Below are 17229 nucleotides of genomic sequence, written 5' to 3'. Positions count from 1 at the left end.
TGGGAGTTTTGGCTGCATGTCTGTATGTGTACCACATGTAAGCAATACCAATTGGATCCTCTGGAGCTGCAGCTTAGGGTTAGCCACCATGTGGGTGCTGGGAATTGAACCCAGGTCCTAAAAGAGCAGCAGCTGATGCTCTTAACTGCTGAGCCATCTCTCCAGCCCCACATGATTAAAATTTTAAAATCTTCAGGGCTCAGCCTGTATCATGGTCTCAGTCACTGAGCTACTTAGGGTCCTGGGGGTCTTGTATTAGCCTCCCTCTGATGAGGTAGGGGTGATTCTTTGGCTGTGACATTGTAGATTCTGACAGAGAGTCTAGAGCCAGCATTGTCGCAGGTTTGTTTGAGGCTGCTACTTCGGCATATTTGTGGGACTCTCCCAGAGTCACTGACCAGCGGAGGGGTGGGTGGCTGGGTTGGCCCTGTCGCTCCTGGACTGCTCCTGTAGATCTACAGTGTCAGAGCCTGCGATAGGCTATGGGGATGGTGGAGCGGGGCTGTGGGGTGTGGAGGACAGGCAGTGTGTGCATCACAGACCCTGAGGTGGTCGCCATACTTCTAAGTGCACTTGGGCTGCACCTCATCCTGTTCGGTCAGTGTCCCCATGGCTTGCCACCCACACCTTCACCTTGTTTGATCCAGTTGCTTTGCTGGTACCTCATCAGAGGAGTCCTTTTTCCTGTCTGTTCTGTGTGACATGGTGTGTGTGTCACCGTGCTCCATTTCCAGACAGCAGAACAAGTAACACCACACTGCTGCTCCACCCATCCCGGACACCTGAGAGCATGCCAGCAAAGGCCAGCAGGGGGTGTGAGCCCAGGGGGTGTGAGCCGGCCTTTCCTCCCAGCTCAGCAAGTGAGGTTGGCAGAGCGTCTCCCTGCCTGCCTCCCCCTGAGGAAAGGGGAAATGTGTCAGAAATCACTCCATTCCCAGAAGGTGCACAGTAGACCTGACTATCGCTGTGGAAAGTCACGGTCACCTGAGCCTACAGAAAGGTCACTCCTGGCTGGCTTCATAATCACCTCATTTCTCTTGTTAATTTAAGCAGCAAGGTTTGGGCTTCCCTGTGAGTTCTGGACAAAGTGCTCCTTCTGCTCAGGACACCTTTGTTGGCTGGAAGAGTTGGCAGGATTTTATTTCTTAGTGGTTCCTTTTTTGTATTACTTGGGGACTAGAAATCCAGGACACTTGCCCCTAAAATGCAGCTCAAATAAGGACAGCCTGGAAGAGCACAGCAGAGCTCCCGGTGGCACTTTGATATCGGCTAGAAGGACCACTGGTCCAGGGACTCTGGAAATGTGCCCCATGGGAGCTGCAGCAGGAAGAGTGGATGGTGGGGGTAAGACCCTGGCAGGCTGGAGTGGAGCCAAGGGTTCACAGATACCTTGAGATGAAAAGGCAGCTGCTGGGTTGTGTCCTTTGGAAACCGGGGTTGGTTTTCATTTCAGGAGACAGGCAGAAATAACCCACATTTATGGGTCAACAGTGCAGAGGCAGAGCGGCTCTGAAATGGGAGCGTCCTTGAGGCTGCTCCCAGCCCCCCAGAAGCAGCCCATGGCATTCCCCCCCACCCCCCGCGCCCCGCCACCAGGAGCATTCACTGCAAATGAAGATCAAAAGCCTTGTCTTTCTCAGAAGACAGTGAGCAGCAGCCAGCAGCGCAGGTTGGCCTAGGGACAGAATGCAAGTAAACCTTTATTTTAAAACCAGTCTTTGATTCGTGGTCACAGCAGTAGTCAGAGTTGTCTTCAAGCACATGAAAGTAGCGTTGAGAGCGTCTGAACTGAGGGTCCAGCGTCGCAGCAGAGTGGGCGGCTGGATTGGCCCTGCCTCCCCTGAACTGCTCCCGAGACGGATCCACAGTGTCAGAGCCTCCCAACTGAGCATTTGACAGGAGATGTGGGTGGATGAGCTAGGCATGGGATGTGGAGGACAGGCAGAGGAGATGCCCTTATGACAGACACAGGAATGGGGAGACGGTACTCTGTCCTTCTGAGCAATCTGGGAGTTGTCACTCAGGTTTGTTGTTCTGAAGGAAGGAAGACACGGGGTGACTCCTCAGCCTTTGAGCCGTCACACCCACAGACACAGAGAAGCAAGCCTGGGGTGAGACTGCAAACAGTGGCACCTGCCCAGGGCAGAGGAAGGGTGCAAGTCTTAGGGAAGTAACCTGTCCCTGCCACTCGGCTGGACAGTAGAGCCAGCCCATGATTGACCACCAAATCTACTTTGGGCTTAAGAGCTCACCGAGGTTGGATATCCATCCCCCTACAGGTTCCTGGGCAGCTCTCATGGGCTTGGATCCCCATACCTTGAACCTACTTGGAATCTCACAAGAAACAAAACGTCTTGTCCTAGAGACAAGTCTTGAGAAGACAGAGGCCACCATTGTCCACTCCATTCCTCCTCTCATCCCAAGGCAGAGATTCCATACAGTGTCATCCCTGATTCGGGGTCCAGGAACCAGCTGGACCTAAGGCCACTGGGCTGTGCTTGTGCTGGGGTGCCCAGAGGCCGGTGCCCGGCACCCAGACTTGGACCTGTTGTCGAGTGATGGCTGGAGTCTTGGAGTTAACAGAAAGTGTCTCTTATGTCGATACTGTCCTGATTTGCCATCATGGTGGTCTGGCCGAGCCCTTCAGCAACTCTGGAAGAGATAGAGTTGTGCTAATCTTCCTTGGGCCCCTCCACAGTGAGGAACGTGTCCACAGCTGTACCTTGTCGTTCTGGGTCACTGGGGGGCTGTTTCTCACGGTTCTGCTCCGCCCTTGTTTTTGTCCAGGAAGGGGAGCGTAGGCAGCCAGCTCTAGATAGTGGGTGCAGACCTGGGAAGAACACAGAAAAAGTCTAGGATTCAGGAAAATGGGGCAGGGGGTGGGCAGGGGCTGAGGCTCCACACTGTGGCTCTGCTGGTCTTGTTGCTACTGCTTCTGGGTATACATAGGCTTTCTTTTTTTTTTTTTTTAAAGATTTATTTATTATGTACACAGTGTTCAGCCTCCATATATGCCTGCAGGCCAGAAGAGGGCGCCAGATCTCAGTACAGATGGTTGTGAACCACCATGTGGGTTGCCGGGAATTGAACTCAGGACCTCCGGAAGAGCAGTCAGTGCTCTTAACCTCTGAGCCATCTCTCCAGCCCCTACATAGGCTTTCTTGGTGTCTGCCACTGTGCTGAAGATTTAGATAATGGGCAAGGGCTTTTCTGATGTCCCTAGGAGTCACTAAAGTCAATGCCAAGTTTTATTTGTTTTGTTTTTTAAATTTTTTTTTTTGGCTCACCATATAGCTTTGGCTGGACTAGTACTTACCACATAGACCAGGCTGGCCTCAAACTCAGAGATCCACTCTTCTCTGCTTCCCCAGTGTTGGGACTGAAGCCATGCACCACTCTCCCTGGCTCAAGTTAAGTCTTGAGATTATCTGCCCTGTCCCCTATGTGAACCTGATAAGACACTGCCCAAGCCTTGACTTCCTAAGTGGCTTAGTACGGCTTGGGGCCCTGCAAACCTGATAGTCTGTGCCCCATCGCGAGACTTCAGCTCCTCTCCAGGGTGCAGGCCACATGGGGCTAGGGGCACAGTTGGGTTGGAGTTGAGCTACCCCCATTCTGCATGTCCAGCCACATGTGTTCCCACCACAGCTGTCATGGGGCATTCCTGGCTCCGCCCACACACACTCGAAAGGAAGGGATGCCACCAGGATCAGGCAGAACTCCATTCTGCAGGAGACATGGGACAAGGACACCCACGAGGTGGAGCCAGGGTCCTCCTTCATGTAGCTGTCCTGTCTCAGAGCCCACAGCTTCTCATGTGTGTGTGTGTCTGTGTATGTGTGTGTCTATGTATGTGTGTGTGTCTATGTATGTGTGTGTGTCTGTGTATGTGTGTGTGTCTGTGTATGTGTGTCTATGTATGTGTGTGTGTGTCTGTGTATGTGTGTGTGTGTCTATGTATGTGTGTGAGTGTATGTGTGTGTGTGTCTGTGTATGTGTGTGTGTCACACCACCAACTACCTCCAGGAAGCATGTGAGCAGCTGATCTGCAGACCCTCGCTGGGGCTGGAGTTCCTTCAATAAGGATGGTGACTTCCCAGCACTTAGTTGGGGGGCAAAAGAAAGTGGATCTCTGAGTTTCAGGGCAACAGACTACATGGCGAGACCTTGTCTCAGAAGAAAGAGGAAAAGGATGGCAAGTGCCTTTCACGAGGCCCTCAGTGTACATATAGGTCTCATCCCGGGTCGTGTATACATGTTTTGACTTGGGGGTGGGAGAAGCTGAAGCTGGTAGTGGGTGGGGCTCAGTTCCTTTGCTTTTCCTACCCCACAGCACAAAGTGGACAGCTGAAGGTCAGTCACATTGATACATTTTTTTTAAGATGTTGAAATGCCAGATGTGGTGGTAACTTTAATTCCAGTACTTGGGAGATAAGAGGCAGTTGGATCTTCAGAGTTTGAGACTACTTTGGTCTACAAAGAGGTCAGCCAGGGGCTACACAGTGAAACCAACTATGTCTTTTGTTTTTCTTTTCTCTTTATCTTTTTATTATTATTATTATTATTAATGGTTTTTCGAGACAGGGTTTCTCTGTAGCTTTGGAGCCTATCCTGGAACTAGCTCTTGTAGATCAGGCCAACCTCAGACTCAGAGATCTGCTTAAGTGCTGGGATTAAAGGCGTGCACCGCCACCACCCGGCTTGTTTTTTTTTGTTTGTTTGTTTTGTTTTGTTTTTCAAGATAGAGTTTCTCTGTGTAATAAAAGCCCTGGCTGTCTTAGTACTCACTTTGCAGACCAGGCTGACCTCAGACTCACAAGAGATCTGTCTCCTTCTGCCTCCCAAATGCTGGGATTAAAGGTGTGCACCACCACCACCACCCAGCTTTGTTTTGTTTTTTCTTTCTTTTTTTTTTAATTTTTTTAAACTTTATTTTATGTGCATTGGTGTGAACGTGTCAGAGCTAAGCCACTAGAGGCCAGGCAGTGGTGGCTCACACCTTTAATCCCAGGACTTGAGGGACAGACAGATCTCTGTTAGTTCAAGGCTGCCTTGGTCTATACGAAATTGATCCAGTCTTAAAAAAAAACAAAAACAAAACAGAGCTCACACAAAAGTGATCCCAGTAGTTGGGACCCCAGACCTTTAATCCCAGCACTAGGGAGGTGGAGACAGGAGTGATATGGCTGGGTGGAGAGAGGAATATAAGGCAGGAAGAGACAGGAGCTCAGTGCAGTCTGAGGCAGTCTGAGCAGCAGTCTGAGGACAGGCTTGCCCCTTTGGTCTGAGCACTGGTAGAACTCTGTAGTGGCTGCCGCTCTGCTTCTCTGATCCTCCATAGCTGACTCCGAGTTTTTATTATTAATGCCAGTTAGAATTTGTGCTGCATTATATTTGCAAGGAATAATAGCTTTGGCTTCCTGTTGTTCACTCGAAGAAGTGAAGAAGTAGATAGGGTAGGAAGGAAATTCCTTCGCATGTGTGAAATAGTGCAAAATATAAATAAGAATGAAATATGAGGACTAAACACACAATTGGGTGACCCCAGGACTCCCCCTGACCTTTCCCCAAGCCAGTGTGCAGCCTCACCTGCTGGGGAGTCAGTGGCAAGGTTCTCGTCGTCAGAGTCCGCAAAGACCTCGGCCAGTTCCTGGTCAGACATGTCGGTCAGCTCAGTGAGGTCCAGGAGATCAAAGTGGACCTCCAGAGAGGAGACGCTGCTCAGAGGCTCTAGGGGTTGCAGGAGACATAGTTACCTCTCGGTCCCACCTGATCAGGCTACTACACCTCAGCGGTTTCCTCCCACATGGGTGATCTGGCACTTTGGGTTGATGTGTATGTTTCCATACATGTGTGACATGCATGCAGGCCGAAGCTGATGGCTGTCTAACTCAGTTATTCATTGTCTTATTTTTTTGAGATGGGGATTTTCATCTAACCAATTTGGCTATACTGGCCAGGAAGTTGTGAGGATTCTCTCTGTTCCTGTCTCCCCAGTTCAGGGATTATAAGCATGTACTACCACGACTTTTTTTTTTTTAAGATTTTATTATGTGCACAGAGTTCTACATGCATGTACACGTACATGCAGAAGAGGGCACTATAGATGGTCACCACATGGTTGCTGGGAATTGAACTCACTACCTCTGAAGAGCAGCCTCTGAGCCATCTCTCCAATCCCCCCACCCCATTTTGTTTTTGTTTTGTTTTGTTTTTACAGGAGTTCTGGGGATCTGGACTCAGGTTCTATTACACAACAGTCAGTTTACCCATTGGGCCATTCCCTGAACTGGTACTTTCTGTAAAGTCACTACTAGACAAGACCCAGGCAAACCTACAGGTCCAATAGCTCTGCACACTCCAGACTGTAGAGCTTTCTCAGCTCCTCCATTTTGCAATTTGCATGCACAGTTGCCCATCACTGGGCAGAGCTGCCGCCTTTCACACTCAGGCTGCTTTGTCCCCAATAATTGGGGTTCTTCTATGCCACAGGGATGGTCAGTGATACTTACGCCTCCTCTCCGTGACCTGCAGGAACCCTGGGGCTGGTATTGGGATGCCAAGCTCTTCCCCCTCTGTCACAGGTGTCTCATGAGCTGGAACACTCAGGGCAGCCTGTGGTACCTTGACTTCTTTAACAGTGTCTGCAACCAAGACATAGTGTCACCTCCACACTCAGGGGAGCCCCCACATCCCTCCAGGACTGGGATCTGAGATGGTTGGGGAAGACTATGAGGAGCTGGTAAGTCAGGTCCTCTGACATGCTGCTGTGGCCAGGGGTTCCCAGACTGGTTCATGGCCTTAGGATGCAGAGATGCTGCTGCTCCCTCTCAGGACCTGCCCTCCCTGGGTAGGCAAAGGATATCTGAGAGTAGACAGACAGACAGACAGACAGACTGCTCGGCAGTGCAGCTCCAGGAAGCTCTTAGTATGGGAATTCCTCCACAGCAGGTTTGCCAGTGTAAGGCTCTATTGTCTCTATACTGCAGTTTGTCTAGGTTTTGGCTGGCCTAAGGTGACCACCTGTGAGTTCCTGTCTTTCTGCTGGGGACTGACTTCCTTATAAAAACCTATGTTAGACAAGATCTCCTGCGTAAATTGGGAGCATGGGGACCTTGAGGGAGGATTGAAAGGGGGAGGGGAGCAGAGAAAAATGTAGAGCTCAATAAATATCAATAAAAAAAAAAAAACTTATAGGCCGGGCGGTGGTGGCGCACGCCTTTAATCCCAGCACTTGGGAGGCAGAGGCAGGCGGATCTCTGTGAGTTCGAGACCAGCCTGGTCTACAAGAGCTAGTTCCAGGACAGGCTCCAAAACCACAGAGAAACCCTGTCTCGAAAAACCAAAAAAAAAACAAAAAACAAACAAAAAAAAAAAACAAAACCTTATATAGTCTTTGGAGTCAATGGAAAAAGACGTGAAGTAGAAAGTGGTATCCTTGTTATCCCATCATCCTTCACCATCAGCCCCATTGCAGTTTGGTGAATGTTCTTTTCAAAAAATGAATTGGGGCCGGGCGGTGGTGGCGCACGCCTTTAATTCCAGCACTCGGGAGGCAGAGGCAGGTGGATCTCTGTGAGTTCGAGGCCAGCCTGGTCTACAAGAGCTAGTGCCAGGACAGGCTCCAAAGTTACAGAGAAACCCTGTCTCAGAAAAAAAAAAAAATGAATTGGTTGTCTTTTTTTTTCTTTCTTTCTTTTTTTTTGGGGGGGGGGGCGTTTCAAGACAGGGTTTCTCTGTAGCTTTGGAGTCTGTCCTGGAACTAGCTCTTGTAGACCAGGCTGGCCTCGAACTCACAGAGATCCAACTGCCTCTGCCTTCCGAGTGCACCACCACTGCTGGTTGGAGAACAAGAGACCCTCGGGCATCTGCTGGGATGGAGTACTGGTCCTTGTACTTTCCTTTCCAGCACTTGGAGCTGTCACTTAGTGGCCTTCTGGCCTCTCCTGTATCACCATGCCCCATCCTGGCAGTTTCTCCCATGGGGCATCTCAGAGCCCTTAGCAGATACTCTTCATCTCCTTTCCAGTTCCTCACACCCTGCCAGAGATCCCAATAGCTAGTCAGGTGTGTCCCCTTGTGCCTGTCCCCCGAGTTACCATCTTTCCAGAGGAGAGCGTACCTACCTTCCTAACCTCCCTGCCCTGTTCTCTAGGGCTCTTCCCAGAGACTTTCCTCTCTGGTTTCTAGGTCTTTCATGGTGTGTCTGACCCCCACCTGAAGGCTCTCTGTGTACCTGGTGTGGATGAGAGCCCTCGTGTGATCTGTAGATCTATGCTGGGATGCACAAGTGTCCCATGGATTATTTTTGGCAGCCCTGGGTGATGAACAGCGAACACACCGAGAAAAAGCAGCTGCTGCTGTGAGCAAGACTTGAACCGAGGCGGCCACAGCCCAGGCTCCCACTGCCGACAGCTGCAGGTCAGACTAGACGGCTTTTCCTGATGAAATGTGCTTGCAGCAGATGTGGGACTGGAGCATCCGTGATGCAGAGGACCTAGGGGGAGTGTGGGATCTCAGATGAGGCCAAGGGCACCAGAGCAGGGGGATGATAGAAGGCCACAGTTGTGTTTGGACTATGGGCCTCTGAACTATAGGTTCTATTGGAGTGTGCTGGGAAAAGCTACTGCTTGACCACTTTCCTCTATTTTCTGGGGCATTGTGCTGAGATGGGGACCCCATCTAGGACCTTAGCTAAATAGCAATCATGACCCCTGTCTTGCGCCCCTCACTGGAGATCCTAGGATCACACGAGTCTTCAGCCCCTGGGACAAGAGAGCAGTGGCCTTACTGCATCCTTTCGTATTTTGTCCATGAGAGTCAATGAGATGCGGTAGCTCTTGGTGTGGGGTCCTGGGGATCAAACCCAGAACGTCCTGCACACTTGTCAAGCGTTATCTGTAAAGTCTTTATGTCATCATCTTGCTTTGGCCTTGGTCCTGTCTTATCCTGAAAATCCTGGTGCTTTGTCCTAAGCCAAATCCCTGGGAGAATGAGGAAGATGGAAATGTCACCATCAGGAACATTCTTGTGGTACATGCCTGTGGACCCTGCACTTGGGAGGTGGAGGCAGGGCTCAGTGAGAATGTCTCCAAACAAGTAAACTGACCAGTGTTGAGGCTGCTGTAGTGGCTACACTTACAACCCCAGCAGTTGGGAAGTGGCAGCAGACAGATCTTGAGTTTGAAGCCAGAAGTCAAAATATGCCAGGACAGAGGAAGCCTATGACCCCGGTCCGTGTGTGTGTGTGTGTGTGTGTGTGTGTGTGTGTGTGTGTGTGAATGAATGACTGACCCTCAATCTCTGTCTGTCTGAATGGATGACCCCAAGCCCCCACAATGAACGGCTGTGCTAAGAATCATCCAGGTCAGTCTGCACCTTCTTTGCAAGGTACTGAAGGGGGGAAGAAACATTCTCTACCCACAAAATCTGTTGTTCTTCCCAGTTAGGAAGCAGCCAGCGTACTAGGCAGGCCAGGGCAGGGTCAAATACTGGCAGACAGTCGGAGTTAGTAGCTCAGATCTCCTGGAGTCATCCTGGGCAGGATAGAGGGAAGTGGGTGTCTGATGCCCTGGGAAGGACTCCACAGCGATCCTTGGCTCTGGTACAACCTCGACCAGGGGGCTGCTGCTGCTACCCTAACCTGTGGGTGGCGCTCGGAGCTAGGGTACTGAGTTTCCTAAGGGCTTTGCTGTTGGCCTATTTCTAGTACATTCGTGGCTTGAAAGCTAGGCCCAAATCTTGCTGTGCTCCAAAGGCCCGGCCATGCTTTGTGCCACTGAACAAGTGAACAGATGAATTAATGATACGAATAAATAAATGTAAACGAAATGACCACCAGGAGGGAGAAATGGTCACAAATAGGGGCTACCTGAGCCCCATTTCCCCAGCATCTCACTCCCCAAATCCATGCCATCAGTTCAGTATCTTAAGGAAGCTGAGACACCACGTCTACTCTCAGTCTCGAGTGCAGGGCCACAGCCTCTGCTTCTCTACAGACTCTGGGACCCCTTAGAGGTGGGGAAGAGACAGAGACTTGGTCCCCAAAGGCTCAGGTGGGCTTCTCAAGGAGAGGGCTTTTTACACTTTTATGCACATGCTTTAACTCCGTGGTCTGCACAGTTTTTAAGAAAGAAATTTAGTAGCTGGGCCTGGTGGAGCAGCTGCTCAAACACTTCTTTAATTCCAGCAACTCGAGGGGCAGGCAGGCAGGTCTCTGTGAGCTCCAGACCACCCAGGGCTGCGTAATGAGATCCCCCCCACACACACACCAATTATTTAGGTATAAGAGTTGTATATTAGGCTTGTCATGATGGTACACACCTTTAATCTCAGCACCCAGGGGGTGGAGGCAGGAGAGCTCTGTGAGTTTGAGGCCAGCCTGGTCTACATAGCAACTGCTAGTATAGCCAGTGCTACATTGTCAGACCCTGACTTTATGATACTTTATAAAATTTTTTTCCTTTTGGAGGTAGTTTCTTCAATGGCTATTGATGAAAATGAGTCTAGATTTGATGCAAAGTATGGAAGGTAGGTTGATAAGGTCTGTATGAGCTAGCCTGGCTGTGATCCTGGGAGGTGGTATACACACCTCCACCAAAGTGGGCTCTGCGTGTGTGTGTGTGTGTGTGTGTGTGTGTGTGTGTTTCACACGCTCCAAAACAAAGGGTCACTCAGATGTGACAGTCACAGGCACCCACATGAAGCCTTATGAAGTTCCACAAAGTAGAGCTTGCTAGCTCAGGATGCAGAAAACACCGCTAAAGGCCCCGAGAGCACAAACCCTCTTGGTTTTCTCCTCCCTACAAGCAGGCCGAGCACCTGCACAGAATAGGTACCTGGTGTATGTTCACTGAATCGGGTGAACTAAGTGACTGCCCCGGCCAGTGATTTAGGCATCAGAAACAACCCATTCCATCTGCGTCTAGGCTTTTGGGCAAGCACTTCCTTTCTCAGAGAAGGAAAGAAAAATTTCTGTCCTATACAAGGGGCTGAATGTACTGACAGATGTGCTAACGGAGACTTAGGGGGCACAGGCAGGTTGCCAACATCACACAGCTCAAAATCAGCCCTGAGCTCTGCAGCAAGTCCTTGCTCTCCAAACCATCTACCTTCTGGTACCCACAGAGCTGGTGCTGGGAAGACCAAGGGTCCTGGGACTTTCAATAGCACGAGATCAAGACCATGATGGGGACGCCCACTGAAACAGTTTACCTGAGCTAATGGGAGTTCACCAACTCCAGCCGGACAGGGTACAGAACTAGCATAGGTCCAAACTAGTCCCTCTGAATGTGGGTGACAGCTGTATGGCAGGGGCAGACTGCGGGGGCCACTGGCGGTGGCACCAGGATTTGTCCCTACTGCTTGTACTGGCATTTTGGGAACCTATTCTCTTTGAATGGATGCCTTGCTCGGCCTGGATGTAGTGGGGAGGGCCTTAGACCGTTGCAAAGCAATGTGCCTTGCCCTCTCTGAGTAGTGGATGGGGGTGGTGTGGTGGGGGAATACGGAAGGAGGGGAGGGAGAGGAAACTGGGATTAGTATGTAAAATAAAAAAAAATGTTTTCTTTTTTAAAAAATTAATTTTTTTTAAAAAGAAATCTGATCTCCCATAAAAACAAAACAACAAAAAGCACAACCAGTCCCAAGGGCCGAATGATGTCTGGTGCTTAGGAGGATAAGGGTTCTCAAACAGGACATTACTCCCCGCCTGCAGAACCAGGAGACAACTTGGGGACAGCTCCCAGGGGGCAGCCCTTTGGGCTTCAAGAAGTCGTCATGTCAGCAGAATGACAAGCTGGCCAAATCCTCAGGCACCTAGTAGCTCCTTGGGATGGGACCTTCAGGAAATCCTAGAGGTGTTGGGCATGGCTAGGCAAGCGAAGGACTTTAGCTTACATCCAACTTCCCACAGCGATTGATCCCTAAAAAGCTTTCTGGAAAGCCGAGAGGGGAGGTGATTTTAAGAGTTCCCCCCTATTGTTAGCCAGCCGCCTGTGGGCAGACTCCAAGAAGAGCAGACTCGGGTGGGACCTTAACCCTCTGTTGGGTCCCTAACTGCTGGGAGAGGCTGAGAAGGGAACATACCATTCACATCTTCCCTTCCAAATATGTGGCCGCTGGGCAGCACGGACACCGCTGCCCTGCAGCACCAGGAGCTCGGGTGCATGCGCCATGACCTCACCAAAACCCCAGCTCAGCCCGGAGCCCCAGACCCCCTTCCGCCTCTTGTCATTCCTCCCGGTTTCGCCGCTGGGGCGAACAAAGCCTATGCGTGAACAAGCGGGTAGCATCTCTCCAAGGATCGCCTCTCCAAACCCCGAAGTCGGGTCCCGGCACGCCCCTCCCCCACTCCCAGCCTCGGCTGGTAGGGGGTTCAGGGTGAAACCCCTCGCCACCGCCTAGGAGGGCAGTTAGCAAGGCTTTCTGAACCCGGAGCTTGAAGAGCAGAAGAGACGCAGTCTGTGCTTCCCGAGTCGGGTCCCCATACATTTCCAAGGCGCTGGCCCGGCCCCCTCTTCCGCCCCCCAGCTTTGAGTCGGACGGGCGGGCTCAGGAGGCACCCGCCGGTCTCCAGGCCTCGGGAGCAGGGGGCCAGTAGGAAGAGGGAGGGGCTGCGGTTTGTTGCTGGGGTTTGGGGGACCTGGATCCTACTCACCTCCCCGACCAGCGCTCTCCGGAGACTCCATGCGGCCAATGGGGTCCGCGAGGGGTGTGGGCAGCGGCGATGCGAGCCGGCCCGGATGCATCAACTGCTCTGGCGACTACTGGGTCCGAGCTTCGGCAGCAGCGCATCGGGGCAGCAGCCAAGGGGCCGCGGCGGCGGGGAGGAGGCCGCGGGGCGGGGCGCGCAGCTGCTTCGGGCGCCGGTCCCCTCCCCATCTCCAGCAGCCAGCAGCACAGGTGCGGCCCCGCCCTGTTCCTCGGGCGCCCCCTGCCGACCTGGCCAACAACAACCCCCATCCCCACACCCCTACTCCTCCAGCAGGGTCGTAGCCCTTTGCCCCCTTTGTCGACCAAGGGCTACAGCTGGCCACCGCAGTCCAGGACTCCTGCGCACTGACAAGCTGCGCGGGCTTCGGTCCATCCATCCATAAGTATTTGTGGGGCGCCAACTACGTGAGGCGCCTGGCGGAGCTAGAAAAGGAGGTCGTACAAGAAGGGTCAAAGCAGCACCAGACCCCTCATCCTATAAACCTGGACTTGTGGATTTAATTAATGCTATATGAATCCATACTGAGAGTTCAAGGCCGGGGGTGGAGCTCAGGGGTTGGTGACCTGGATAAAGAAGGCCTTGGACTATTGAGAGCCCACAATTGGAGTCCCATCTCTAAACGCCAGTCCTGCCTGCACCCGGCCTGCTTGCATTGCACAGGGTACTGAATAGTTTTATGTCAACTTAACACAAGCTGAAGTCATCTGAGAGGTAGGAACCTTAATTAAGAAAATGCCTTCGCAATGGCCAGCTGTGGGGCATTTTCTTATTAATTATTGATGTGGGCGGTACCAGCCCATTGTGGGTAGTGCCAACCCTGGGTTGGTGGTCCTGGGTTCTGTAAGAAAAATAGTCTGTGCAAGACATGAGGAGCAAGCCAAGTTTCTCCATGGCGTCTGCATCAGCTGCTGCCTCTAGGTTCCTGCCCTGACTTCCTTTGATGGTGAATAATTCTGTGGAGGCACAAGCCAAATAAACCCTTTCCTCCCCAAGTTGTTTTGGTCGTAGGGTTTCATCGCAGCAATGCTAACCCTAAAACACACAGTATCTCCTTACTCCTCCCAGAGAGCTGAAGATGCCGACCTCAGAGACAGTAACTTTCCCCAGGTTGCATATTCAGGGCTAGAAGTCAGAAAGCCCAACTTGAAACAAAGCAAGTATCCGGGAAGATGGGTTCATTATCCTGAGAGAGGTGAACTGATGGATAAGTTTGATCCTGCCCCGGGCAGAATGGACGGCTAGAAGGGCAGTGGTCAAACAGCTTCATTCATTCAGTAGGATGGGAGTGAAAGCTCTGGCTTCCTGCCCAGATCTAGTGGACCCTAGGTAGTCTGTGGCCTTTGAGCCTGAAGGCCAATTCCAGAAAGTTAATAGTTCTGCTTTTCTTTATTTATTTATTTATTATGTATGCAATATTCTGTCTGTATGCCTGAAGGCCAGAAGAGGGCGCCAGACCTCTTTACAGATGGTTGTGAGCCACCATGTGGTTGCTGGGAATTGAACTCAGGACCTTTGGAAGAGCAGGCAATGCTCTTAACCACTGAGCCATCTCTCCAGCCCCAGTTCTGCTTTTCTTTAGTTTACAAAACAAGGAAACAGCTACCTGCTGGTTGCTGGTTAAGGCCCTCTGAAGCTGAGGTAAATGGTCATTCTTAGTCATTAGTTCCCTGCCTGGGGCAAAGCTAGGGTATAGGGTTAGCACGAGAGAGAGAGATCATTGACCACCTTGGTGACCACTGACCATAGTGTTTGGGCATAGGCCACTCCTAGTCAGCTGGGGCAGCAATGTTGTGTTTTTCAAAATGCCATGGAGCCAACCATGGGGCTACACACTTAGAATCCCAGCACTTCACAGGTAGAGGCAGGAGGAACAGGAGTTCAAGATCATCCTCTGTTACACAGCCGCTCTGAGGTCAGCCTCGGCTGCAGGGGACCCTGTCTCAACAAACAAACCCCAAAGCACCGGATGTGATCCTTCCGGAACCATTCCCATCAGGGCACTTCATTGTTGTCAGAGCCTGTGACTGCATCGGCCAGTGGAGAACGGTAGATGTGATACCAGGTGACATCCAAGGCTAGGTCATAAGAAAAGTCCAGCTTCCTTGGAAGGCTCCGGTAAAAACCAGGTCACCGTGTGGTGAGAAAACCAGGCTACCCAGACTTCACTTGTGTATGTTCTGACTGGCAATCTCTTTGAGATCCTGGCCAACAGCTGGCCTGACTATGCTCAGGTGGTTCCAAATGCTACTTTTGAGTTTTCCAGGAAGAGAGTGATAAGGGGGCGGGGTAGGCTGCCCCAGTAAGTCATAGCCAAGTTTCAGATTCATGAGCAAAACCGGTTAGGTACTGTATTGCCTCTGTGCTCTAGGGTTCCTTGTTACACAGACAGTATGTTTATATATGATTTATTTTTTATTTTATGTGCACTGGTGTCTTGCCTGCATGTTTGTCTGTGTGTGTGATGGTGTCATATCTTGGAGTTGCAGACAGTTGTGAACTGCCACATGGGTGTTGGGAATTGAACTGGGGTCTTCTGGAAGAGCAGTCAGTGCTCTTGACTGCTGAGTCATCTCTCCAGCCCACAGTCAGTATCTGGTAACAGCAATTTTTGTTTAGTGGTGCTTTCCGGATGAAAGATAGGAACAGGCTCTTGTCAAAGATGTCCATGCTTGTCACTGACAGGTGGTATGATTTTTGAGCCAGCGTCTGTTTTATCTTTGCATATCCATGAAGGACCTTCTCAAAACACACAGTAGGGAGAACAGCATCATATGCCCACCTTTAACCCCAACCCAACAAGTAACCAGGTTATAAGTGGCCTTCTCTGTGTTCAGCCACCTTCCTCTACACTTAATGTTCTGAAGCAAATTTCTAAACACACCTCATCATTTCATTTTCGAATATTTCAACATTTACTTCTAAGATAAAGACCAGTTTTGTCAAACCATCATCTATGCCTTCAGTGTGTTGACGCAGCGGGCTATGGTAGCTTAATTAGTCAACCAACTGGTTTTGAGAGGAGCCAAACCTTAGAGGATTGGTTAGTTGATTTGTGGGTATCAACGTTTGCTCTAGGATTTTTCAGGAAACTGATGTCATGTGTCTGGCCTTCTGAACTGCACTGCTTGGTGTGGATTAAAACTTTCTGGCTGGGCAGGGGTGGTTTAATCCCAGCACTCAGAAGGCAGAGGCAGATGGATCTCTGTGAGTTCGAGGCCAGCCTGGTCTACAGAGTGAGCTCCAGGACAGCCAGGGCTGTTACACAGAGAAACCCTGCCTCGGAAAAAAAAAAAAGACAAAAGAAAAACCACAACAAACAAACAACAGAATGTTCTTAAGCTGTAGATGTGAAGAAAAGGCTCTTTTCTGAATATCATGACCTAAATTCTGCATGAGCCGCCCTTATCTGGGTGGGTCTTGTTGGATCCTAGGGAATCTCCAGTCTGTGCTCCCCAAGCTGTTCATCATTGTAATCCCACACTGAAAAGTCAAGCTGTTCTGTCGATTTCTGCCAAACAGAAACCCTGTCTATGCTATCTGAACTAGTTTTCCTATTCTTGCCCTTTTTGCTGAAAGGTGTTGTTTTTTGTTTATTTGTTTTGGTTTTTTGACAGTTTCTCTGTGTAGCTCTGGCTGTCCTGGAACTCACTCTGTTCAGTCCAGGCTGGCCTCGAACTGGGAGGTCTGGCTGCCTCTGCCTGCCAACGTGCTGGGGTCTAAAGGCGTGCACCACTACGGGCCAGCTGAAAGGAGTTGCTGGTACATTTATTTAGTTCAGGATTCCCCAGTAGACTAACGGAGCAAAACTGCAAATCCACGTGAAGCACCTGTCGCGCTGTGGGTAAGTGCTAAGCCATTACTTGACTGTGTTACTTCACCGCCTCACCGCCAAATCTCCTCTGGGAGACTCCTAAGCCCTCTCCCCTCTGTGCTCACCTTAGAATTCACTGTCAGAAAGCAGGCTGGCAGTCGTGCTGGCTTTGTTAAGGTTTACTGTAAATAAGTCTCTAACTGTAGAGGTTCACAAGGATTCAGTACTCTTCTTCCAGCTAGCCTTTCTTTCCCCAAGAATCTCTGTGGGGCGGGGGAGGGAGGCAAACAAGAGGAACTCGCTGCTATGTCTGATCCCCTCTACTGGGCGAGCCTTTCTCTCTTGGTTGGATGCAGATGCATCCAGTTATGGTTGTGGAATCTTCAGCCACAAAGCAGACAGGACTTGCTGCCCCTTCTGTTTCTGGGGACGGAAACCAGGACACTCAGCATGGCTTTGCAAGAGCTCTGCTACTGAATTTCATGCAGCCCCAGTCCTGCCAGGCCACCTTTTCCTCTTGCCGCGCCTACCCCCCTATTTGAGCCAAGCTCTTGGTGTGTAGCTCTGGCTGGATTAAAACTAAAACTATGTAGCCCAGGCTAGCTTCCAACCCAGACGGTTGGTCTCCCTCTCAGCTTCCCCAGTGCAGGGATTACAGGCATAAGATAACACTCCCAGCCTTTTTCTTTCAGAGTTTCTGGAA

The 17229-nt window shown here is 50.9% G+C and overlaps 1 protein-coding gene across 1 annotated transcript; it reads right to left on the bottom strand.

The window, feature by feature from the left end:
- Positions 1-1672: 1672 nt before the first annotated feature.
- On the bottom strand, positions 1673-12911 carry Dbndd1 (dysbindin domain containing 1). The gene is given in 5 exon segments (XM_041650361.1): positions 1673-2830; positions 5590-5730; positions 6513-6644; positions 12659-12740; positions 12742-12911. Coding segments are annotated over 5 exon segments (654 nt in total). The 5' UTR covers positions 12883-12911; the 3' UTR covers positions 1673-2672.
- Positions 12912-17229: the final 4318 nt, after the last annotated feature.

Source organism: Microtus oregoni, unplaced genomic scaffold (genome assembly GCF_018167655.1).
Source record: "Microtus oregoni isolate MIOR12 unplaced genomic scaffold, Mior012 000004F_ref0000308, whole genome shotgun sequence".
Classification (NCBI taxonomy): domain Eukaryota; kingdom Metazoa; phylum Chordata; class Mammalia; order Rodentia; family Cricetidae; genus Microtus; species Microtus oregoni.
This window is presented reverse-complemented; position numbering and strand designations above follow the sequence as displayed.